The sequence below is a fragment of the Trachemys scripta genome, chromosome 1 (assembly GCF_013100865.1).
Source record: "Trachemys scripta elegans isolate TJP31775 chromosome 1, CAS_Tse_1.0, whole genome shotgun sequence".
Taxonomy (NCBI): domain Eukaryota; kingdom Metazoa; phylum Chordata; order Testudines; family Emydidae; genus Trachemys; species Trachemys scripta.
In genome coordinates, this window is record NC_048298.1 from 68,248,581 (window position 1) to 68,268,897 (window position 20,317).

At 44.5% G+C, this 20,317-nt stretch overlaps 1 protein-coding gene across 4 annotated transcripts; it reads right to left on the reverse strand.

Annotated features, from left to right (window-relative positions):
- Positions 1-1,795: 1,795 nt before the first annotated feature.
- Positions 1,796-17,065, reverse strand: CSRP2 (cysteine and glycine rich protein 2). 4 transcript variants are annotated; one of them, XM_034771913.1, is made up of 6 exons: positions 16,962-17,045; positions 8,205-8,313; positions 7,201-7,319; positions 4,546-4,714; positions 2,808-2,940; positions 1,796-2,250 (listed from the first exon to the last, which is right to left on the reverse strand). In XM_034771913.1, exons 3-6 carry the CDS (start codon positions 7,310-7,312, stop codon positions 2,134-2,136), a joined length of 531 nt encoding a protein of 176 aa, XP_034627804.1. In that variant the 5' UTR covers positions 7,313-7,319; positions 8,205-8,313; positions 16,962-17,045; the 3' UTR covers positions 1,796-2,133. The 4 variants fall into 4 exon arrangements, with proteins under 4 accessions (XP_034627804.1, XP_034627811.1, XP_034627794.1 ...); XM_034771920.1 differs by having other exon boundaries at positions 8,205-8,310; positions 16,962-17,025; XM_034771903.1 differs by lacking the exon at positions 8,205-8,313 and having other exon boundaries at positions 16,962-17,065.
- Between the last annotated feature and the right edge of the window lie 3,252 nt (positions 17,066-20,317).

Below are 20,317 nucleotides of genomic sequence, written 5' to 3' on the forward strand. Positions count from 1 at the left end.
GGTAGCTGTATCAAAGCTAGTGGAGGAAGTTAGCTACAACAAAAAACACAACCTCTCCCCTCATATTTTCTATTAGTAATAAAGGCTTTCCTTTTAACTTTGTTTTTAAAGTATTTACTTTAGTCAAACTCCAGGACTGTAACACTGTGCATAGGTTAGACTGGGATCAATAGGGGCTTTAGCTTGGATGATAAATTAAGCTCCTTTTGTTTCTCTCTCCTGAGCCCACCCCCAATTGCCAGGAGATGGTTTCTTCCCCCACAAAAGATACAGTTCATGAGGGAAAACTACCATGCCTGTATCAGGTCTTAAGTGTTTGAGTTACTTTACTTGGAGACGAGCATCTTCCTGCCAATCACCTTTAAAAATTTAAGTGAGAAGCTGAGTTTGTTTGGATGTATAAAGGAAGCCTTGATGGGGGTCCCCCTCCCCTGAGGGTGGGGAGAGGGGTATTTACTCATTTTTACTTTAGGGAAAGATGGTCCTTTGTGCTTTCTTTCTTTTGGGCTCAGAGAGAATTTGGAAAGGGATGGTCAGCCCACAGTTGGGTGGCCAGAGATGCTTATGCATCCCACTAGTGGGGTGGGGGTTGTGTCCCTTTTGGTGCCTGAGCCATGGAGGCTTTCCACCAACAGCCTGGCTCTTGAGCTCAAGCTGTGGAGACCTAGGTTTTGAGCTCAGGAAATCACAATGACAAGTTCTCCTCATTGTTTCAGGGGTCTGGAGTTTCTCTAGAACTTTGGCAAAAGAAATGTTCACTTCCCCAGCTTTAAATTCTTCTGATGTAGTGTCACTAGTTCTCCAGGAATCCTTCAGGTCTAGCACCGTACACCCTATCGGTGAAATCCTGACCCACTGACGTTACTGGGAGTTGTGTCATTGACTTCAAAGGAGACAGGATTTCACCTAGTATTTCTACAGTGGGCAGCAAGCAGAAGAGTAGACAGAAACGACTAAATTAAGGCAAACCCAAGGCCCTAGGCACACTCCCAGTGCTCTCCCCCTCCCCCCCAAGCTCGGTCCCCAGATGGGCTATCTAGTAATACCCTCCCCCCCTTTAGTACTTACCCCATAACTAGAATGCATCTGCTTAGATAAGTGAGCAGGGCTCCCTGACCCTTCTCATGCCAGTGTCCTCTGCTGAGGAGGTGTTGCCAAGGGTACCCCTATTCAGCGGGTCTCTGAATTAACACCCCTATTGGCATACATAGGGCAATTCATACCTGTTTCAGGCTCTCCTCCCTCCCCCAGTCACAAGGGCTAGAAGCTTTTTAGGTTAAGCAGAAACTGGTGTAAACACATGACTCCAGGTGCTGGGGAGCTAGGTCCACGTGCCTTAATCCAGCACTGGTCTCAAGCTCTTTATACTGGTGAGTCAGGGTAAGCAGTTTTTACCTGATAATTTAAAGATAGGCTAAACAAACAAAAAAGTAGTCACAATATGCAAAGCTTTATTGAAGTGGAATGACAGTGCTAATAGTGTTCATTAACATGTGGGGCACAAGAAAAATAGAGAAATATGTAGTGCTTTAGTATTTGGTAAAAAGCTCGATCTAAGCAATATTGTTACACATTAGTGGCAGTTTCACAGTAACTAGTAACACTTAAGCTGCGCCTCGTTGCAGAGAAGGCATCTTGGTGAATCCTGATCAGTCTTGGATTTTACTCCTTCACTGAGCATGAACAAGGGCACCTGCTCCCTGGCCATATCCAAATCCTTTGGGGCCAAAGTTCTTTCCAAGGCTGGTATTCTGGTGTTCTGAGGCTGGTATTCTGCAGTATTCCTCCCCTTCCCCAGAAAGACATGTTAGGATGCCTGCAAGTTACTGGACTTCATTGCTCAGGACTGCTCAGCAGTCTGCTTGCTCCAAAGCAACATTTATGGAAGGATGCTGGAGAATAGAGCATTTAAAGCCATTTAACTATGCCTCAAACAGAACATCACTAAGTAATATTGCACAGTTGCAGAACAATTTTGAGCAATACTGCAGTGCTAAGTGTCCCAACCCTGTCAAAATGAAGGAATCCTGATCATATGTCAGCACAGGATTCCCACCCCAGAGTGACTCCAGATCTGAACTGAACATCTCTGGTCTTTAGAGAGCATGTTACTCTGAACTATAGGCAGTTGGTTCATGCATGTTTCTTCATCTTACCTTTACAATAAATTTCACCTTCTTTCTCGGTCAGGGTTGTGGATTCTAGACTCTTCCCACACTTAGCACATCGGAAACAGTTTTTGTGCCAAGGCTAAAAGCAGCAAAGAGTACAAGTCATTGTATTTACTAGACACATTAGGTACAAGAGACTCCTGAAAGTAACATTTAAATAGCAATAGGTACAGACTCCTGTAGCCTAAAGCAGCAAGGATCCTACTCAAGGAGTTTTGGGTTTCCTCACTTAAATAATGAAACATGATTGGTGATCAAGACCAGCTCTTTTAACAGATTGTTTCAGATGCAAGTTAGCAAAGAAATATTATGCTTTAGGTAAAACACTAAATATATCTAGGTTTTGCCAGAATTTAACATGACTGCAGCCCCAGCCACATGCATTTGTCTTTAAAACCCTCCCTCACCTCTATCTTGGTTTAAGTGACACTGAACTGGTTTGATTAAATGGAGTTTTCCATGCTGAGAAGCTGCAAAAGTCCTTAGTATAGCATCACAATAATTGGCCTACCTGACTTTTTCCTGGCTAAACATGCTCAAAAACAGTTTTGTTTTCAGCTGCCCTTGTTTTGATTGTGTCTCCCCCTGTCTCCCACACCCTATTCAGCAAAGAACTTGATCAAAATCCTACTTTACCTTTCCAGCTCCTATTACTTTCTCAGCAGCATAAACTGAATCACCACATCTAGAGCATTTCTCTGCACCTCCAAATTTCTGAGCGAACTTTGAAGTATTTGGACTTGTTGTAGGTCGGTGAGGAGATGGTGTGCTAGAAGGAACAGGTATATAGTAGGTCAGTCTTGTGCTCCTATTTACCCTCTAAAACAGTGGTCCCCAAACTTTTCATGTCACATACACCCCTTGCCCCTTTCTGCACCCCTTCTCCCTTGAGCCACAGTCAGGAACCATGGCTGGGAGTGTGGCTGCAGATCCTGGGGAGGGGAGGGGAGGGCTGGACGGGTAAGGAGGCCAAGGCTGTGGCCAGAGCTGTGGTTGGAGCTAAGAGCCAAGGGCCAGGGTCAAGCTGAGGGCAGACCAGGGCTGGGTGGCCCTCCCTCCCAGCCATGTCCCCTGAACATTCCTCCATGTCCCCTTACAAGGGCACACTGCTCTAGGAGGAGGAGAGCTGGGAGATATCTGAATATGTGCTACAAATACACAAATTATTTGTATTTAGTTAACCTAGGTTTTGCCAGACTCCATAATGACTGCAGCCCCAGACACATGCATTTGTCTTTAAAACCCTCCCTCACCTCTATCTTGGTTTAAGTGACACTGAACTGGTTTGATTAAATGGCGTTTTCCATGCTGAGAAGCTGCTATTTTAAGGGAATTTTGCATCATAAGTGGCCTACCTGGCCCTTGTATTTAGTTAATGACTGCATGGTGTTAAGTTTCCTCCATGTCATAATACTTCCCAGTTATCCAGAAGGCGTAAACACCGCAAAGTAGTATCTAATACTGAATAGTGACTTGATGAGCCACTCCAAGTCAGTATGCCAGTTTCTAAATTACATTTGGAGATACTGACTGAACAACCTCATGAGAATTTACATATCAGCTGTTAAAATCTAGAAGCTGGAATTTTAGAAAGCCTGAGCTACTAGCAGTTGAACTTTAATGGAACTAGATGTCCAAGTTAAGCCTTTCGTGAAGTCATCAGAAGTGTGTACTAGTTATGGCATTTGCTGTTTAGATAGCAAACTCCAACTCTGAGCAGGTTTCGATACATCTTTAAGTACTTTCACCTAGCCTGCTGTAAGAACCAATTCTATCACACTTTTGCTACTAGCTAGCCCACTAGTTGCTATATCCGAGACTGAAATTCACTTTAAATTTAGACAGAGCAGGATTAAGTTTCTGTATAGAGATTTAATGTCTCTACAACATCAAATCCTCCTTTATTTTAATTCATAACTAGAACACAACCTTGTCAAAGCTTAGTGTATGAGCCTATCAGCCAGTAAGTAGGATTTGACTACTAAACAAGCCATGTTGGTAATCTTTACACTTGCATAAAGCCAGTAACCAGCACAATACAATTTTTAGTCATCCAGAGAGATTAAAAAAGCTTGATCCTGAAGTCCTTGCCTACAGGTAACTCCCACTGATATCAGTGGAAGTTGTGTGCATCAGGACTGCAGGAACAGGCATCATGGGTTCAGTGCACCTCTGACCTGCACAGTGTCTCTCTACTTCAATATTCTGCTCTGGGATATGCTGGCATTTTGATGTGTGTTTAGATCACAGCCACATTATACATCTGTAACAGCATTTGGCCTTTAACTCCTGCATGAAGAGCCTTTGGCACAACATGAAGATCACATGCCAACTGTATATCTTGCCATTAGATATAGTGAAGAGTTGAACTTACTTGTCATGCTTGATGCCCAGTCTCTCGCCTCTGTCCATGTTGAGCGTGCCTGCTCCTTGGCCATAGCCATAGCCTTTAGGACCATACTTTTTTCCATAGCAGGACTTGCAGTAAACCTCATCGTCATGAATTGCTACAGTTGTGCTGTCTAAGTTTTTCCGACAAACCACTGGAAAAAAAGTTTTAAGTTGTCAGAAGGGGCCATTTTCAACCATAGCACATGAAGTAAACCAAAACGTGTCAAATGCCAGATGTCACAAGTTCTCCATCCACAGTTCTTCCTAATGAACTGTGGAACTGCTGAAAATTAGAAGAGGCAGCTTCTCTTGAATTGGTGAATTATGTTTAGTTCATAAAAAGGCTCTATTCCCTCCCACCCTTGTAATGCTTACATTTAAAGAATGGAAATTTGCTGTAGTTTGATTAATGAGGTTACACAGAAAACCAGATACTAAAGTCAGCAATTTCCTCTCTTGCTTCAAGTTACATGGAAACAAGCATCTGTATCAGTGCAGAAGCATTTACCTGGCTGACTGTTCACAGCCCTCTGTTCACATAGACAAACTGCTTCCCCACAACTTTTGTAATGCTATTAGAACCCCAGGATCTATGTTTACTTTTTATGGATACCAGACTAGAACTGTAAACCCAGGAACCAGATTGCTTTCAGTAGCCTACGATGTAATTATTGGGTCTTTCTATTGCAAGTGGCTGATCCTCCTTTTCCAAGGAATGCAGAGCTTCAGGAAGAATGAAAGCAGGTGTGAACAAGAACATTTTAGAAGGCAAGAAAGAATTGGATGTATTATGGAGATTGATCGGAGGACAGAGTTAAGAGACTTGCCCAAGGTCGCATCAGTAAGGACTACAGCTATTTCTGCTTCCCTCTTCTAAACACTGCTCTTGTAACTACGTTTAGTGCCCTTTCTTCAGTCATAGCATTTTGAGGTCTGTACAGGATACAGGTTGGACTGAAAGCCCAACTACAACCCAGTTCTCTAAGACTTAGCTTAAAAAAAGCAGTAAGCTTCAAAATACACAGAAACCTTTGTTTATTGCATTGATTCAGTAGACCAGCAGTTCTCAAACTGTGGGTCAGGACCCCAAGGCGAGTCACGACACTGTTTTAATGGGGTTGCCTGGGCTGGTGTTAGATTTGCCGAGGCCCATGGCCAAAGCCCGAGCCCCACCACCCGAGGCCAATGCCTGAGGCCTTCAGCCCTGGGCAACTGTGCTCAGGTTACAGGCCCCTCTAGGGTGGTGGGACTCAGGCTTCAGTCTGCCCTCTTGGGGTCATGTAGTAATTTTTGTTGTCAGAAGGGGGTAAAATGAAGTTTGAGAACCCCTGCAGTAGACAGTTGATACATGGCATTTTATAATTAAGAGCAATTAATCAGTTTTAAAATACACTAAGTCTATGTTTTAAGCGCAGCAAAACTAAACATGACCTTGGTTTAGTATGTTTCACTGAGTGAAGCCAACCAACTGTCTGACTGCATGTTCCAAGTTTCTAATAGGAGAAACTCCTATGAAATCTGAACTTAAGCCAACTGAGCCACAGCCAAATAATTTGTTATAATTGCTGTAGAGTACCAGGAAAAGGAACATAAACACACCTATATCCCATCGTCACACATAGATGGGATGTTGCATCTATTCATGGCAAGCTAGTTTTGAAAGTTTTCCCATTTGTAACTGTAGCTTCCTATAAACCAAGGCTGAACCCTAGTTCTGGTCCCCAGAGAGCTGAAGCCAGAAAGCTGGGCAAAGTGACACAGCATACTTGCAATTAGTTGAAGTACTTTGATTTTGTTAGACAGGCAGTTGGCGAATTTATAAGATTACCTTTTTCCAAAAAAACAACAATCTTTACAGCAGAAAAAGCTAAATTTGATGCCTGAATGAGTTGGTTAGACTGAAAAATAGTGACTTGGACTCTACTCATCTGAAATAACCCACAGCCTCCTATGCCAAGGAGGGCTAGGATTTTGGCTCTGCTACATGTATTAGTTAGAAATTCAGCCAAACTACTGATGCTTTAATATCTTACACAATCTACATGGACCTGGGTGAAAGAGGGAAGGGGGTAGGTTCGTTTAATTATTCCTTCAGCCCTCCATCTATTTTCCAACAGATTCAGAGGCAGAAGCTTGGCTCTACAAAATTGTATCTAAACAAATCCAGCCTTCTTGCTGTGCCGTTACCTATCGGACAGAATTCAAATGTAGGTTTCTCACTCCAAAATATGTTCCTTGCCTTTTACAGGCATAAGGTTGTGAAGGAGAGATCTAGGCTCAGTTTAACATGTCTCTTTATGACCTCTCCCACACCAGAGGAGAGGGACACTCTTTCTCAGTGGTTCTGGATGAGCTCTCCCTCTGACACGGAGGTCCTTATGAGGTGTAAGGGAAAGGGTGGCAAGTTAATCTAAGTGACAGCATTCATAGCATTCCTGAGGGCCCCCCAAAATTGTGGCACTCTGGCAACTTGCACTGCCATTCAGTTTCCCAAGTGCCAAGTCAGAGCCTTTATTATGTAACCCCTAGGAATACATTTGTAGAAGAGCATCTTGCTCGGACACTGTTCAGTCTGACATGCAATAGAGCCACTGCAGAGAGTTGGCAGACAAAAAAGCAGCATGTGAGGAATACTTACTGCAGAGAAAGCAGCATCTGTGGAAACTCCTCCCATCACACTGAACCTCTTCAGCATGGTAGACTGTTCGTCCACAGGCACCGCACTTGTTACCTCCTCCCCAGTTCGGCATCCTGACTCTGTGGAAGATACACCAGCAGTTAGAGAGAGAGCAGCAAGATTGTTCACTGAATTGTTCTCAATCTTAGAGTCAATACAAAAGAGTTTGTGAGCTATGAACTGTAGTCATTTAACACAATGCTGCTGGTCTGCCAGATTTTTGGCTGTTTTGAGCCTAGTTTTACAAGAAAGTGTCTATAGTAGTCAGATTGTGACCATTAAACACATTCTACATCCCAGATAGTACTCATAGGGTCAAATAGCCTTTATGGGCTTATCTGTAATGCTGCAGGAGCCTCCAAATAAGCTTAGGGAACAAATCTTTAAACACTTAAGTTCCCACTGTTGTATGCAATATTGCTTGGTGCATTTGACAGAATGACCTGGAAACAGAAGATACTGCCTCCCCAAAACCACGTTTTACATTCCCTGTTCAGGATTTTGAAAGTTACATGAATTGGATATGCACAAAGTTGCATGCATAATGGCTTTACTGTACCTTGAATGAACACCCTCCCAGATGGATGTAATTTTAGTTTCTATGCTTCATTAATCCTGTCTCTCTTCTGAAAGAAGCCAACCAATTGTGCCAACAAAGATTGTTTTTCTGCAGAGTCAAAATGGCATAAGCCATAAGGTTTGCCTCACTGGAGAGCAATTTGCTATGCTAAGAGTTGTTTTTTTCTGAACTAGTGTCTGAAATTTAGTGGTTAATGGGAATTATTTCTGAGGCATCCTCATGCTAGTGACAAAAACCTCACCTTCACCAGGCAGGCATGTTCTGTGAACCCAAATATTCAAGGTAGAATTTTGTGAAAGAAAATGGCTGACAACCACAAGCATGTAGTATTATTTCTTGTCACGTATTAAGCTGTAGTAAATTTTAGGAACATTATTGCACTTACTGGTTTGATACTTAAATATTTGCTCGTGGAGAGACTCCACCCCCTACAGCCATAAAAGGAAAGCTAGTGCTGCTACGATGGCACTTCTACGAATGCCAAAAGCTAACTGCTGAAAAAAAAATTTCCAATTTAAGCAGAAGAGCACTACAGTTAAGTTAGACACTGGGAGGCCCTTGGGACAACTGGATTTTGTTTCTCAAATGAAACTGTTCATTACTTGTAATAAAGACATTGTTAATTCTCACTGCAACAGCACTCCTCTATAAAGCAGATTTAAAGTCAGGATTTTAATGAGAAAATAATCTCAGAGTTCAGCTGCTTGTTTCCTCATGCCCGCTCCCCTTACTTTTTTCTAGTTGTTGGCTCTTGTTCCTCTCCCACCCCACTTTCAGACCTGTCTTTGCTGTTCCTAGTTGCTACTGCCCTTTGGGGAAAACAAGTAGTTGTCAGTATGACTCTTGACCATGGGCAGAGGGTATAATAGGCCAGGGGAGGCTGCAGCTGGCCCTCCCTAGGCTCCAGAGAGATTAGTGATGAACCCAGAATGCTGAGTGGCAAATACCACCTCCTCAGCCACCCCAGAACCTGCATGGGACATATGAAAAGCTTCTTCTGATGCAAGTGAGACCCTTGATTGGGGTCTGGGGAAGGGAGGTGCGGTGCACCTGCAGCTGGCCTGGGGCTCCTCCGGTCAAGGGGAGAGCACTTGGGCCTCCAGCCAGCCCAGGGCACCTCCAGCCAAAGGGGGGGAGGGGGTGCATCCTCCAGGTGGGAGGGTTTGTGACTCTGGCTGCAGGGGCTAGCCTCCCCAAAGGGGGACTCCACCCACCGCCCATGCTCTTGATAGTTTCACTGCTGTCTGCAGGGTTTCAAATTGGAGTTGTGAGACTGACTTGTATCATTTTAATTGCGTTTTGCAGCTTGGCAAACCAATAAGCAGCAGAGGAACTGCTGCTGCTGCCCACCTATAGACAAAGAAAAAAACACTCCTCTGGTTTATGTTCAGTTTACATTTGAAAAGTTTCTGAAAAGACCTTAGCTAAAATTTTAAAAGAAAGTTAAAATCTGTAGAAAGAGAACCATGCATACATCATGACCAACTCCTACCTCAGCAGATCTATAGGGTTTCTTCCTGAGCACCACAGTTGGCACTATGGTGTCTAAAGAGAAGCTAGGCTAAGCACCATTCATTTAGTCTTTTATATTCTTCCTTTCCCCAGGCACGTGTTTTACAAGCCAGACAGGGTTGCCAACTTTCTAATCGCACAAAACCAAATAGCCCTGCCCCTGCTCCCTCCATCTCCTGCTCTCCTCCCCCCCTCCCCACTCACTTTCACCAGGCTGGGGCAGGGATTGGGGTGTGGGAGGGAGGTGAGGACTCTGGCTGGGAGTGCAGGCTCTGGGGTGGGGCCAGGGAGGAGGGGTTTGGGGGGGGGTCAAGTAAGGGGCTCTGGGCTGGGGCAGAGGAGAGGGTTTGGGGTGCATGGTCCCAGTAGCACTTATGGCAGCTCCCAGGAAGCTGCCACCTTGTCCCTGCATACATGGATGGCCAGAGAGGCTCCATTTGCTGCCCTTGCATCTGCAGGTGCTGCCCCAGCAGCTCCATTAGCCAATGGGAGCTGTGGAGCCAGCCCACGGGGCAGGGGCAGTTCTTGGAGCCTCCCATGTGTGTAGGTGCTGCAGGGACCTGGCAGCCACTCCCAGGAGCCGCATGGAGCTAGGGAGCCCTGCCTTAGTCCTAAGCCCCTACTGCACCGCCAACTGGACTTTTAATGGCCTGGTTGGCAGTGCCGACTGGAGCCGCCAGGATCCCTTTTCGACCGGCTGTTCTGATCGAAAACTAGACATGTGGCAACCCTAAAGTCAGAGCAACACTCCTCCTACTTACAAGATCTTCCCCTTTGCCATCTTTTTGCTTCCAACACCTCCTTAAGCTTCAGACTTGAGCTGCTCAGCTCATTATTCTCCCCATTGTGCAGCCCTAATTCAAAATTAGGAGCTCTGTTCAAGTAGCTCCACCTGCCTTAGAGTTAAATTGAGCTTCAGATACCTGTGGAGGGGTGGCATGGTGTGTCCTACAAAGGAATGCTTCCGAGTCACTATCTTTGGGAAACCGTACTGTATTAAGCATATGAATGGCTTGTGCATCTTTGTAGGCCAAGGACTGTATCCACTCCATGGGGCCTAGGTTACCACAGCTCCTCGAGGAACTGAGAACAATGGGGGGAGGGGAGGAGAGGAAGAGGAGATTATTAAAGCAAAGCACCGAGGTCATAAACACCTCCAGGGAAGTACCACCTGCTTGGGAGGCTCTCAAACCAGATTCTCCAGAGACCAACAGACCAAGGATTTTGGAATAAGTGGACTGACCTTAAACTGTCAGGGCCTTCATTCTGGTTCCTAGTCTAGAGACCGATCAGACCTTTAGCCACAGAGGAAACCCAGTGGTGGGATTTGAAGGGCTGACACCTACCAGAACCCCAGACTGGCATTGGGGTGACCTTTGGTGTTCTTTTATTGTTATTCTATGCTGTCTTCAACGTTTTTCCCTTAAGAGTAAACGTGCTTGCTTAGAAGGAGCTGTGTGGTAACTTATCACAACTAGCAATACTGTTCACAGCCCTTGCAGAGAAAGTCAAGTCAAGTGTAGGTACTAGCCTTTAGGCAGACTGGCTTGCTGGGAATATCACAGTGTAGATCAGGGAGCTATAAAGCCTGAAAAAAATCCAGTCAGAAACAAGTGAGATGCAGGTCTCTGCCCAGGAGAGGGAAGGGCTGGGAGCTGGAAACCTTTGAGTGGGTGCCCTTGGGGGGAAATCACAGAGGGGAAAATACAGGTGCCCTTGTACTGAAACTGTGACAGCATGCCCTACAAAAGGAGTGTTGCTAAGTAACTGCTAAGAGACCTTTGCTCAATGGGATGGGGGGGGGGGGGGAGGGGGAAGACAGCCACTAGTGGAATGTGGGAAAACAAGATTAACTGATTAACTCAAATGGGGACATCTTAAGTGAATTCTTAAGCAGAGGTTTACGGAACTGTTCTGTTTAATACAGAAAGTGGCTTAGTAGCTGTTCCATTTATGGTGGGGACATTAATTTAATTACTGAAATATTTCTTTGTGCAAACTTTCCAAGAGCTTAGCACTGTTGCTTCTCAATGGGTTGGCAATAATGAATACTCTGAGCAGGCTAGTAAGATTTGTTTTATGACACCACTATTTGTCATTCTTGGCCTCACTGTAGAGTCTAAAAATTAAGATTCCATTTCTTTTATTCAAGTGTTTGGCTGTGCTACCACACAGCAGCTGACATCAATCATGGCAAACAGGGTCCTCTGAAAGAGGGATACAGGCTGCATTCCTCTTCCAAACCCTTGTACATTAAAAGGAGAAGAGATTCCTTCCCACTTTGTATGGGACTCAGAACATGCCAAGTTGAAATTTTACTAAATAAGCTTCTTTCTTGGGCCTTACAGGGCTTTGGCACTGTTACAAGGCACTGACCTGCCTTTTGGTTTTGATTTTCACATTTGAACACACACACACACACACACACTTTAATTTCATCTTCTTTCTTACAAGAATATTTAAGAAGAAGGGCAGCCCCAGTGATGGGGTATAGGGACTGAGACCCAGGTTCACAGCCTTTCTGGGAGAGTCAATTAATCTACCCTGGGTCTCTGCTCCCCATCTGTAAAATAGGGAAAGCACTGCCATACCCCAGAGAAGCACTGAGAGGATAAAATCCATTATGAATTACAAGATGCAGATACTACTGTGATAAAGGCCATGCAAGTACCTAGACAGAATTTAAAGGAAGTCAGAATTTGATGTTCTTAAGGCTTTTGATTTTCAAACTTCAACAAAGGTTAGTGCTTCAAGAAGGTGGGTGTCCCTGACGAAACCACGGCCAACTGTCCTCCCCTTTAACATTCCCATAGGAGCTTCTACAGCAGCAATAGCAGTATTTGAGCTAATCAGCACAAGTCATCCAAGCAGTTGAGATTAGAAGACAGACTTCAGTGAGAAGCAGTCTGTTAATCTGTTCCACATACAGCACCTCAGAGTGGTCAGATAGCTAGAGAACACTATACCTAGTCTGCCCTAAAGATCAATTCTTTCCACTTAAAAGCTAGATAGCAGTTGTTCTGTCTACATTATTCTAGCATGAGCTATGCTACACATTAGAGCCCCACAGGCAGATTAATAACATTCTGATTTCAGTTCTCAGAAGGGTAGTGAGGATGCTGTAGCTCATGAAAGCTGCTTGCAGAACTTGATAAGCCTTCTGCTAGTTCAGGCAGGCCTTTAATGAATGTAAGAGCCATTGACGTGGTACTAAGTTTTCCAGATGTTTGTACCAATGGTACCCTAGAATTCTGAACCATTTTGTTTTTAATGAGTTCTTGGCAGCCACCCTCTTCTCCAGAGGAGCGTACACCTGGACTTCCAGTATGCGCCTGCCAAGAGGTACTTAATTCTATCCCCTGCACCCCTTCTCAGAGCGGTGCTCTTATTTACTCCACATTGAAAGCCACAACTATACTACCCCCTCCCATTCCCCAGTTCAGTGCTGTTCACTGATGGGAATATAGGGTTAAGTCAGCAGTCACTAGCATTTAGGCAATTTTTTGAAAAAATAAACAAATTCAAGTGTTTGAGATGTTTCATACTACATTAAGAAACACCTTATCTTAAAGGGATTTGCTTGCCCTTGCTCAGTGATTGGTCTAGGAACTCACATTTCATACTATGTTAAGTAAAGCATGTCTCTGAGGATTGGGCAAGAATTCTGTAGGCGGCTGACCTTAAAGCTTTGATTCTTATTGAAGCTTGGACTTGTGTTTTTTGCATTTAAACATGCAGAGTGTGTAAAGTCACAAGTAGGACATCTTGCCTAAGGGGCAGTCCAGAAAAGAAGCCAACTTTAACCCTTCAAAAGTTTTAGCCATGACAGAGGGCTCAATGTACTAGTGAAGGACACAAGAGCCAAAACTGATCAAGATATTTTACCTAGAATGGTGAAGAGGCAATATGCTAAACAGCAGCATGTGGGGAAAGTGCTAAGCCACACTCCCATGGAATGCAAAGGGATCAAGGCAGTGAGGATGCCTCAAGAATACCTAGAGGTAGCTACTGTGCCCTGCAATTAGGTGCCCAACCCTGTTTGCTACCAAAAGAAGAGATGTGTACATACAATAGGAGGTGCATGGATAGAGCTATGCCTTCCAGGCAGCTCCCCATCCAGACGCCTTCTACATTAGCTACACATTAAAAACGATACCTGGGTTTGAGTTTCCACTGGATGCAATCAAAAGACTAGAGTTTTGTGAGAGCCAGCCAGGAGCAGAAAAGCTATAAAATTAAAGCAACAGGAACCTAAAGAGTGGGGTTACTCCCATGCACATAATATTTTACATAAAACTGCATGAAGTGTTCCCATAGCTGAACAGTTCATGACCAACTTGTTTTCACAAGCTAACTGCAAACAACTGTTTCTGGGTTTTGGGAGTCCTGGCCGACAGGAAAATGCAACATTTCGATACTTAATTTCTCCTGCTCTGCTGTGCCCCCCCAAACTGACACTTTCCCTTTTCCACTTCAATATTTGTCCCACTTCAACTAGTTGGGTCTAACAAGTATGCAGATACTAGCATTATCATTACAACACTTCCATACAAGAGCATGCACTAGTACAATCTCCCCATGGCACACAAGAGCCCAGTGAGCCACCTTTGATACTAAACAACCAAATACACAAACACATACCACTGATTGGAGAGGTCATGGTGCAGTGAGCTGTTTGGAATCCTGTTCGGAAAAGCACGGCAAAACTAGGATGCTCTGAACCAATGGAGATTGCCCCATGCCCTCAACACAAGAGGACTGTTGCTTTGCATTCCACTGGATGAGAGGACTGTCTCCTGCAGAAGCCCTGTAAGTTTGTTCACTGAGCACAAGGAGCTGGTTCAACCATTCAGTCGTGGAACCTGACAAAAATAGCCAGAGTCCTCACCCCAACTATCCAATCTTCACAAAGCTGCCTCAAAAAACCTCACCTTAGAGTCTGGAAAATGTTGTACTACTTTTAGATGGTTTGTGGTTTTTAAAAAACTGCATCTGGGGGGAAACTAACTATGATGCGGTCATAAAATGGCAACCTAGAAAAAGGGAAATGTGGAGTGTTTACTATTTAGTGTTTAGAAGTACTTAGTATTTATAATTTCTACTGACAGGCTGTTATAGCATGAGATTCCTCCCCCTCCAAAAAAAACATGCAAGTTTCTTAGACAGGAACAGTCTTGTGCAGCATTGTCAGCACTCAATAGTTAGATAACTGCTGTGTACTTGAACTTCTGGAAGTAAACGCTGCTTCAGAAAAAAAGAGAGCTCTTGCTTATGAAGTTATGTGAAGAGAGCTATTTGGGGGAAGGGAAGGGGACAGAATCTTTCAAGCTACTAATCTTACATCAAATCAATTTTAGATGTACATCAGACTAGCTTTTCTAGTAGCTTTAACAAGAGACCACACCAAGCCTTTCTAGTCATGTACTACACAACATGTGTTACTATGTAACCATTGTGACAGAAATACCTGTTTAAAATAGAATTGTTTTGGCCAGGAACATAAGTAATCAGCTGGGCAAGCTAATATGCCTATGTGCACACATATCCACTACAGTGGAACCTCAGAATTATGAGCACCGGAGTTACAACTTGACTAGTCAACCACACACCTTATTTGGAACCGGAAGTACACAATCAGGCAGCAGCAACAAAAACAAACAAAAACCCCACAACATGAAAATACAGTACCATACTGTATTGAATAAAAATAAAGGGAAAGTTTAAAAAAAAATTAGACAAGGTGAAGAAACTCTTCTGTGCTTGTTTCATTTAAATTAAGATGGTTAAAAGTAGCGGTTTTCTTCTGCATAAAGAAGTTTCCAAGCTGTATTAAGTCAATGTTCAGTTGTAAACTTTTGAAAGAACCACCATAATGTTAGGAACATTTCAAAGTTACCAACAACCTCCATTCCTGAAGTGTTCATAACTGTATACACTTCTTTTCCACAGGTATCAGATAAGTGAATTTATATTGCTTCATAAACTGATGTTTTGAATTTATGTATGTTAGTCCATGCACACCTTCCTGCCTTCAGTCAACTCAAAAACTTTGAAATGCAAACCCTCCAGACCCCCTATTCAATTTTGCAGCAACTCTTCCCTCTCCACCCTCCCAAATGAGGATGGAGATTCATAGATAGAAGATATTATTGATTTCGCTACCTCACAACAAGTTGGGCCACTGATTCTACACTACCATTTCCCAACAGAAACTGCTGTTTAGTTAACTTAGCTAATGTAATACCATATAGCAGGGGTAGGCAACTTATGGCACGTGCGCCAAAGGCAGCACGCAAGCTGATTTTCAGTGGCACTCACTGCCTGGGTCCTGGCCACCAGTCCAGGGGATCTGCATTTTAATTTAATCTTAAATGAAGCTCCTTAAACATTTTAAAAATGTTATTTACTTTACATACAATAGTTGTTATATTATAGACTTATGGAAAGAGACCTTCTAAAAACATTAAAACGTATTACTGGCACACAAAACCTTAAGTTAGAGTGAATAAATGAAGACTCGGCACATCACTTCTGAAAGGTTGCTGACCCCTGCTATATAGCATAGTTTTAGGAGACTAAGTTATTGCAAGTATCAATCTAGTATATACATCTGGATATACGCACATCAGGCTCAAGGCATTTCTAGTAAACTACTAATTAATAAAGCACCCACTGGTATCAGCATTATTTAACCATCCAATATCCAGGGATTTAATTTGACCAAGGAGAAAGGCAGGGCCGGATTTCCAATTAGACACTTGCCTAGGGGCACCAGCATCCTAAGGGCACCTTTCTAAAACTGTGTGCTACACGAACACCAACTGTAGGCAGGGTGGGCATTGAAGATGCTGTGCCTAGGGGCATGGATGGTGTAACTCCAGCCCTTAGCCCAATGAATCCAATATATTTTAGCAAAAATGCCCAGAATTGTGGGACACTTAAGTTTACTAGGAGACAACAAAACCCACACAGGTGGTATTTTGTTCTCATCAGGTAGTGAAAGCCATTTTGCTACCATTTTAAAATCACTGCCTAGTCACTCGAGGCTTGTCTGCCCCATTGCTGGTTGGGCCAGCTTCAGGCTCCAACACGAATGCACCGCCCCAAGGAGTCATTGCACTCAGGAGGCAAGACATGCCAGGGTACAGTGGATGTCCCAACACGAAGGATGTCAGGATAGGAACTGGTAGACAGTGGCTCAGCTTCACAGGCCCTACACGGGGTCATGAACCCCGAAGCCTTTCCGTGAGCCACCTGTAATGACGCCAGGCCCCGCACGGAAAGCCCAATGGCTGGGGGTTGTTGAAAGGCGGCAGTAGGAACTCCGCTCAGGGCAGCGGCGGCGTGTTCTGCACTAGCCCGACACCGCGGGCCCCTGCTCACCGCCCCGGGAGTCACGTCTCTGACCCACGCCGCAAGCCGGCAGGGGGGAGCGCGAAGCCTGCGCGCGGGCTGTTAAGTAGCCCTGGGGAGCGCGTGTCCAGGGCACCTCGCAGCCAAGCGCCGCCCAGCAGCCCCCGACTCGGACCGGCCAGACCCCCAGTCACAAGGCGGGGCCCCGCTGCGGCGCCAGCGCAGCCAGACGCCGCCGGCTCCGGGCAGCGTGGCCGGGGTGCGGGCGGATACTCACCGCAGCGCAGTAGCTCAGGGAACGCAGCCGGTCTCAAGCTCACTAGCCGCCGCTGGAGCCTATTTAAAGGGTCCTAGCGCGGCCAGGGCGGAGCTAGAGCGGGGAGCCCCGCCCCACCTCCCCGGCTACTCCCCAGCCCCCACCCCTCGCCCTCTGGCCGGCCCCACTCCCCAGCCATCGGTGACCTTTAACCAGAGGTCTCAACTTCCACCCCTCCTCCCACGCCCCGGCCGTGGGTCAGAGGCAGAAGCCTGCGGGAAGGTTGGGGTCGCAGTTTGCAGGAGCTCAGCCCTGCTTGCGGGCGGCTCTGGGAGTGCTCAGCTGGGGAGCTGGATTGCAAAACTCAGCAGCCGCACTGGTGTGTGTTAATCTAGGGCTGGGCGTGTAGGTAGTTTGGATATGGGGTTTTATTCCCAGTCCTCCCCCTCTTCTCACCCCGCTCCCACCCCATAGCTGTCAGACAGCGGAGCTTCACTGGCTGGTCTGAGACTGAATGTCGCCTAAAACTGCAATCCGGGGTGACCACAATAAACCAGTTTCAGACTGCACGTTTCACTTTGCTTTCTTCCTCCAAAGCAGCCCATGGCAAGCATCTGGAGTAAGTGTTCAGGCTCCGTTAACACGGATCCTTCGGCACCCACTTCAGAGGATGGTGGTAATCAGATGGTAGACATCTTAAAAAAAAAGAAAGAAAAGAAAATCTGTCTAGCAGAAAACCCTTATTTTTGGATAAATGTGTATTCTTAGTGAGGAAATAATTGTGTGAGCAGCAGTTTTCCACTCTTGAAAGTCAGTAACCTATTGTTACTGAAGAGAGGGATTTGCGAATAAGACAAAGCAGCTTACATTTCTACAACACCTTTCATCCAAGAGGATCCGAAGGTGTTTTACAAAAGGCATATATGGCCATGAATCACTTCAACCACTTTTTGAAATGCTGCCACTTCTGGAGCAGAAACAACGAGGAGTCTTTGTGGCACCTTAGAGACTAACAAATTTATTTAGGCATAAGCTTTCATGGGCTATAACCCACTTCAGTGTAGCATCTGAGTTACAGGATAGAAGAACAGGAAGTGAAAAATCCTATATGCAATAATGATATAGAAAAGTACATATCCAAATTACAACTTAGACATGGCTAAAACCCCCATACTCTTGCACAAACGCTGAGGGATCTTTATTGCCCACAAATGGACACAGCCTTCTATTTATATCTGATCAGAAGGATGTCACCTCCATCAGTGCAGCACCTCAAGATATCATGCTGAATTGTTAGTTCCATACAGTATTGACTAGTGGTGAACTTGGGTTTTGAATATTCTCTTAATAATGTTTGATTCTGTGCACGCCACCCAGTTAAACTGTGTTAGAAAACAGTTTTCTGGAAAAAGCAACAGAGGGTCCTGTGGCACCTTTAAGACTAACAGAAGTATTGCGAGCATAAGCTTTCGTGGGACCCTCTGTTGCTTTTTACAGATTCAGACTAACACGGCTACGCCTCCAGTTCTCTGGAACCCATACTTGAATTGTGTTTTAATGTCATTTTAAACATGGCTCCTTCTTTAGTATCAACAGGACCTAGTGCATTGATTGTTTTTGATTCCTCTGTCTACAGTGTTTTCTCTGATCAGGAAGAAGCCCAGGTTTACCTCCCCCTGTTTATTAATCAAACACTAAATCAGCAGAGTGTTCAGACAAAGGTGCTCTTTATCTTATTTCAGCACAGGGAGTACTTTCTCAGCAGACTCTTATGTGTGGGCATTTTCTTACAAAACACTATAATTATTCTAAAGTGAAATGGCATTTTTGATACTGGCATTAACCCAGATAGCACCATTTTGTGTAAGCCCTTAAGCACAACACCTGCTGCACGTTCAGAGACCACAAATTATCCGTATTATAAGATTAAAAATTACATGCACAACAGGCATGTGAATAACAAGAACAAATGCTAGCTGGCCTCTCCTATTAGAATGAGATAATAGGAGCACTTAGTGTTTAGAAGTTTCTGCCTGTGTTTGTGATGGTTACTTGAGGATATTTTCCTTCATAGTTGTTATTATTTTTCTTTCTCACTGCAATGAATGATGAAGGTCCACATTCTGCTGCCTTACTTATGCACTCCTTAGAACTTCATGATCAAACTCATTGCTTATGATCAAACTCATTGTGGAGTAAGGTAGTACTCACTGTAAGCAGGGCCGGCTCCAGGCACCAGCTTCTCAAGCAGGTGCTTGGGGCGGCCGCTCCGGAGAGGGGCGGCACGTCCAGGTATTCGGCGGCAATTCGGCAGACGGTCCCTCACTCCGCCTGGGAGTGAAGGACCTCCCGCTGAATTGCCGCCGCAGATCGTGATCGCGGCTTTTGTTGTTGTTGTTGTTGTTTTGGCTGCTTGGGGCGGCCAAAACCTTGGAGCCGGCCCTGACTGTAAGTAACCATGGCAGTCTGCCCCAAAGTGATTTTCCACAGCGATGCAGCACAAAAAATGCTAGCATTTATGTTATGAAAGGCCTTACAGGCTTTGTGGAAAAAGTAAAACAAAAAGAAGCAGTTTGTTAGTTGACTTTCATGTCCTTCCTTTGAGACTGCAATAAGAGAAAGGATTTCCACCAAAAGAACAGAAGAGGGGTGGGACAGAGCCAGAAGTTTGGCTACTGCAGATTCTGTTTATCATGTCTAATGCACATTTCCTCTAGTCTGACCAATCCCACTCCCAACCCCACAGTGAACTAGCTTGGAGTTAGGATATTTATCACTTCTCCATGGGTCACCTCCAGATGCTAAGAAGTTGTTTCTTTTGATAAAGGCAAGCTTTCTAAAGTCTATTATAAATATAAACAAAGGAAATCTAAATTAGAATCAAATGACTTCACAGTTCTGTTAAGAGTCCGAAACTACTTAACACAAGGAAATTCAGAAACCAACTGGCACTGTTTTTAATAACTTGTCTTATTGTAATTAGATGCTGAGATGTGTACAATAGCTAGGCATTGCGGAGTGAGTTAAGATAAATTAGCTGACAGTCTTAATTCCAAGACTAAGTTTGCCCACTTTTGATCTTTTGCCACTCTAATATAGGGGCATAACTACGGGGCAAAGGGAGACCATCATAAATTCGTTAACACATCAATGACTGTGTTAACACACAGCAAAATCCTCCAATCACAAAAGAAAAAAAAATAACAGTATTGTATATTTGAGAATTTTGTATAGCTCTGTATTCACTATACTTTGTAGAATCACTGTCTGAAAACAGCAACTGAGGGTCCTGTGGCACCTTTAAGACTAACAGAAGTATTGGGAGCATAAGCTTTCGTGGGTAAGAACCTCACTTCTTGCATCTGAAGAAGTGAGGT

Coding starts and splice junctions, on each gene's coding strand:
- CSRP2 (XM_034771903.1), bottom strand. CDS start 7,312: ATGCCGAACTGGGGAGGAGGTAACAAGTGCGGTGCCTGTGGACGAACA. Junction 2,941..4,545: donor CTGGGCATCAAGCATGACAA/GTAAGTTCAACT, acceptor TGTTCCTTCTAG/CACACCATCTCCTCACCGAC. Junction 2,251..2,807: donor AAGTAATAGGAGCTGGAAAG/GTAAAGTAGGAT, acceptor TGCTGCTTTTAG/CCTTGGCACAAAAACTGTTT.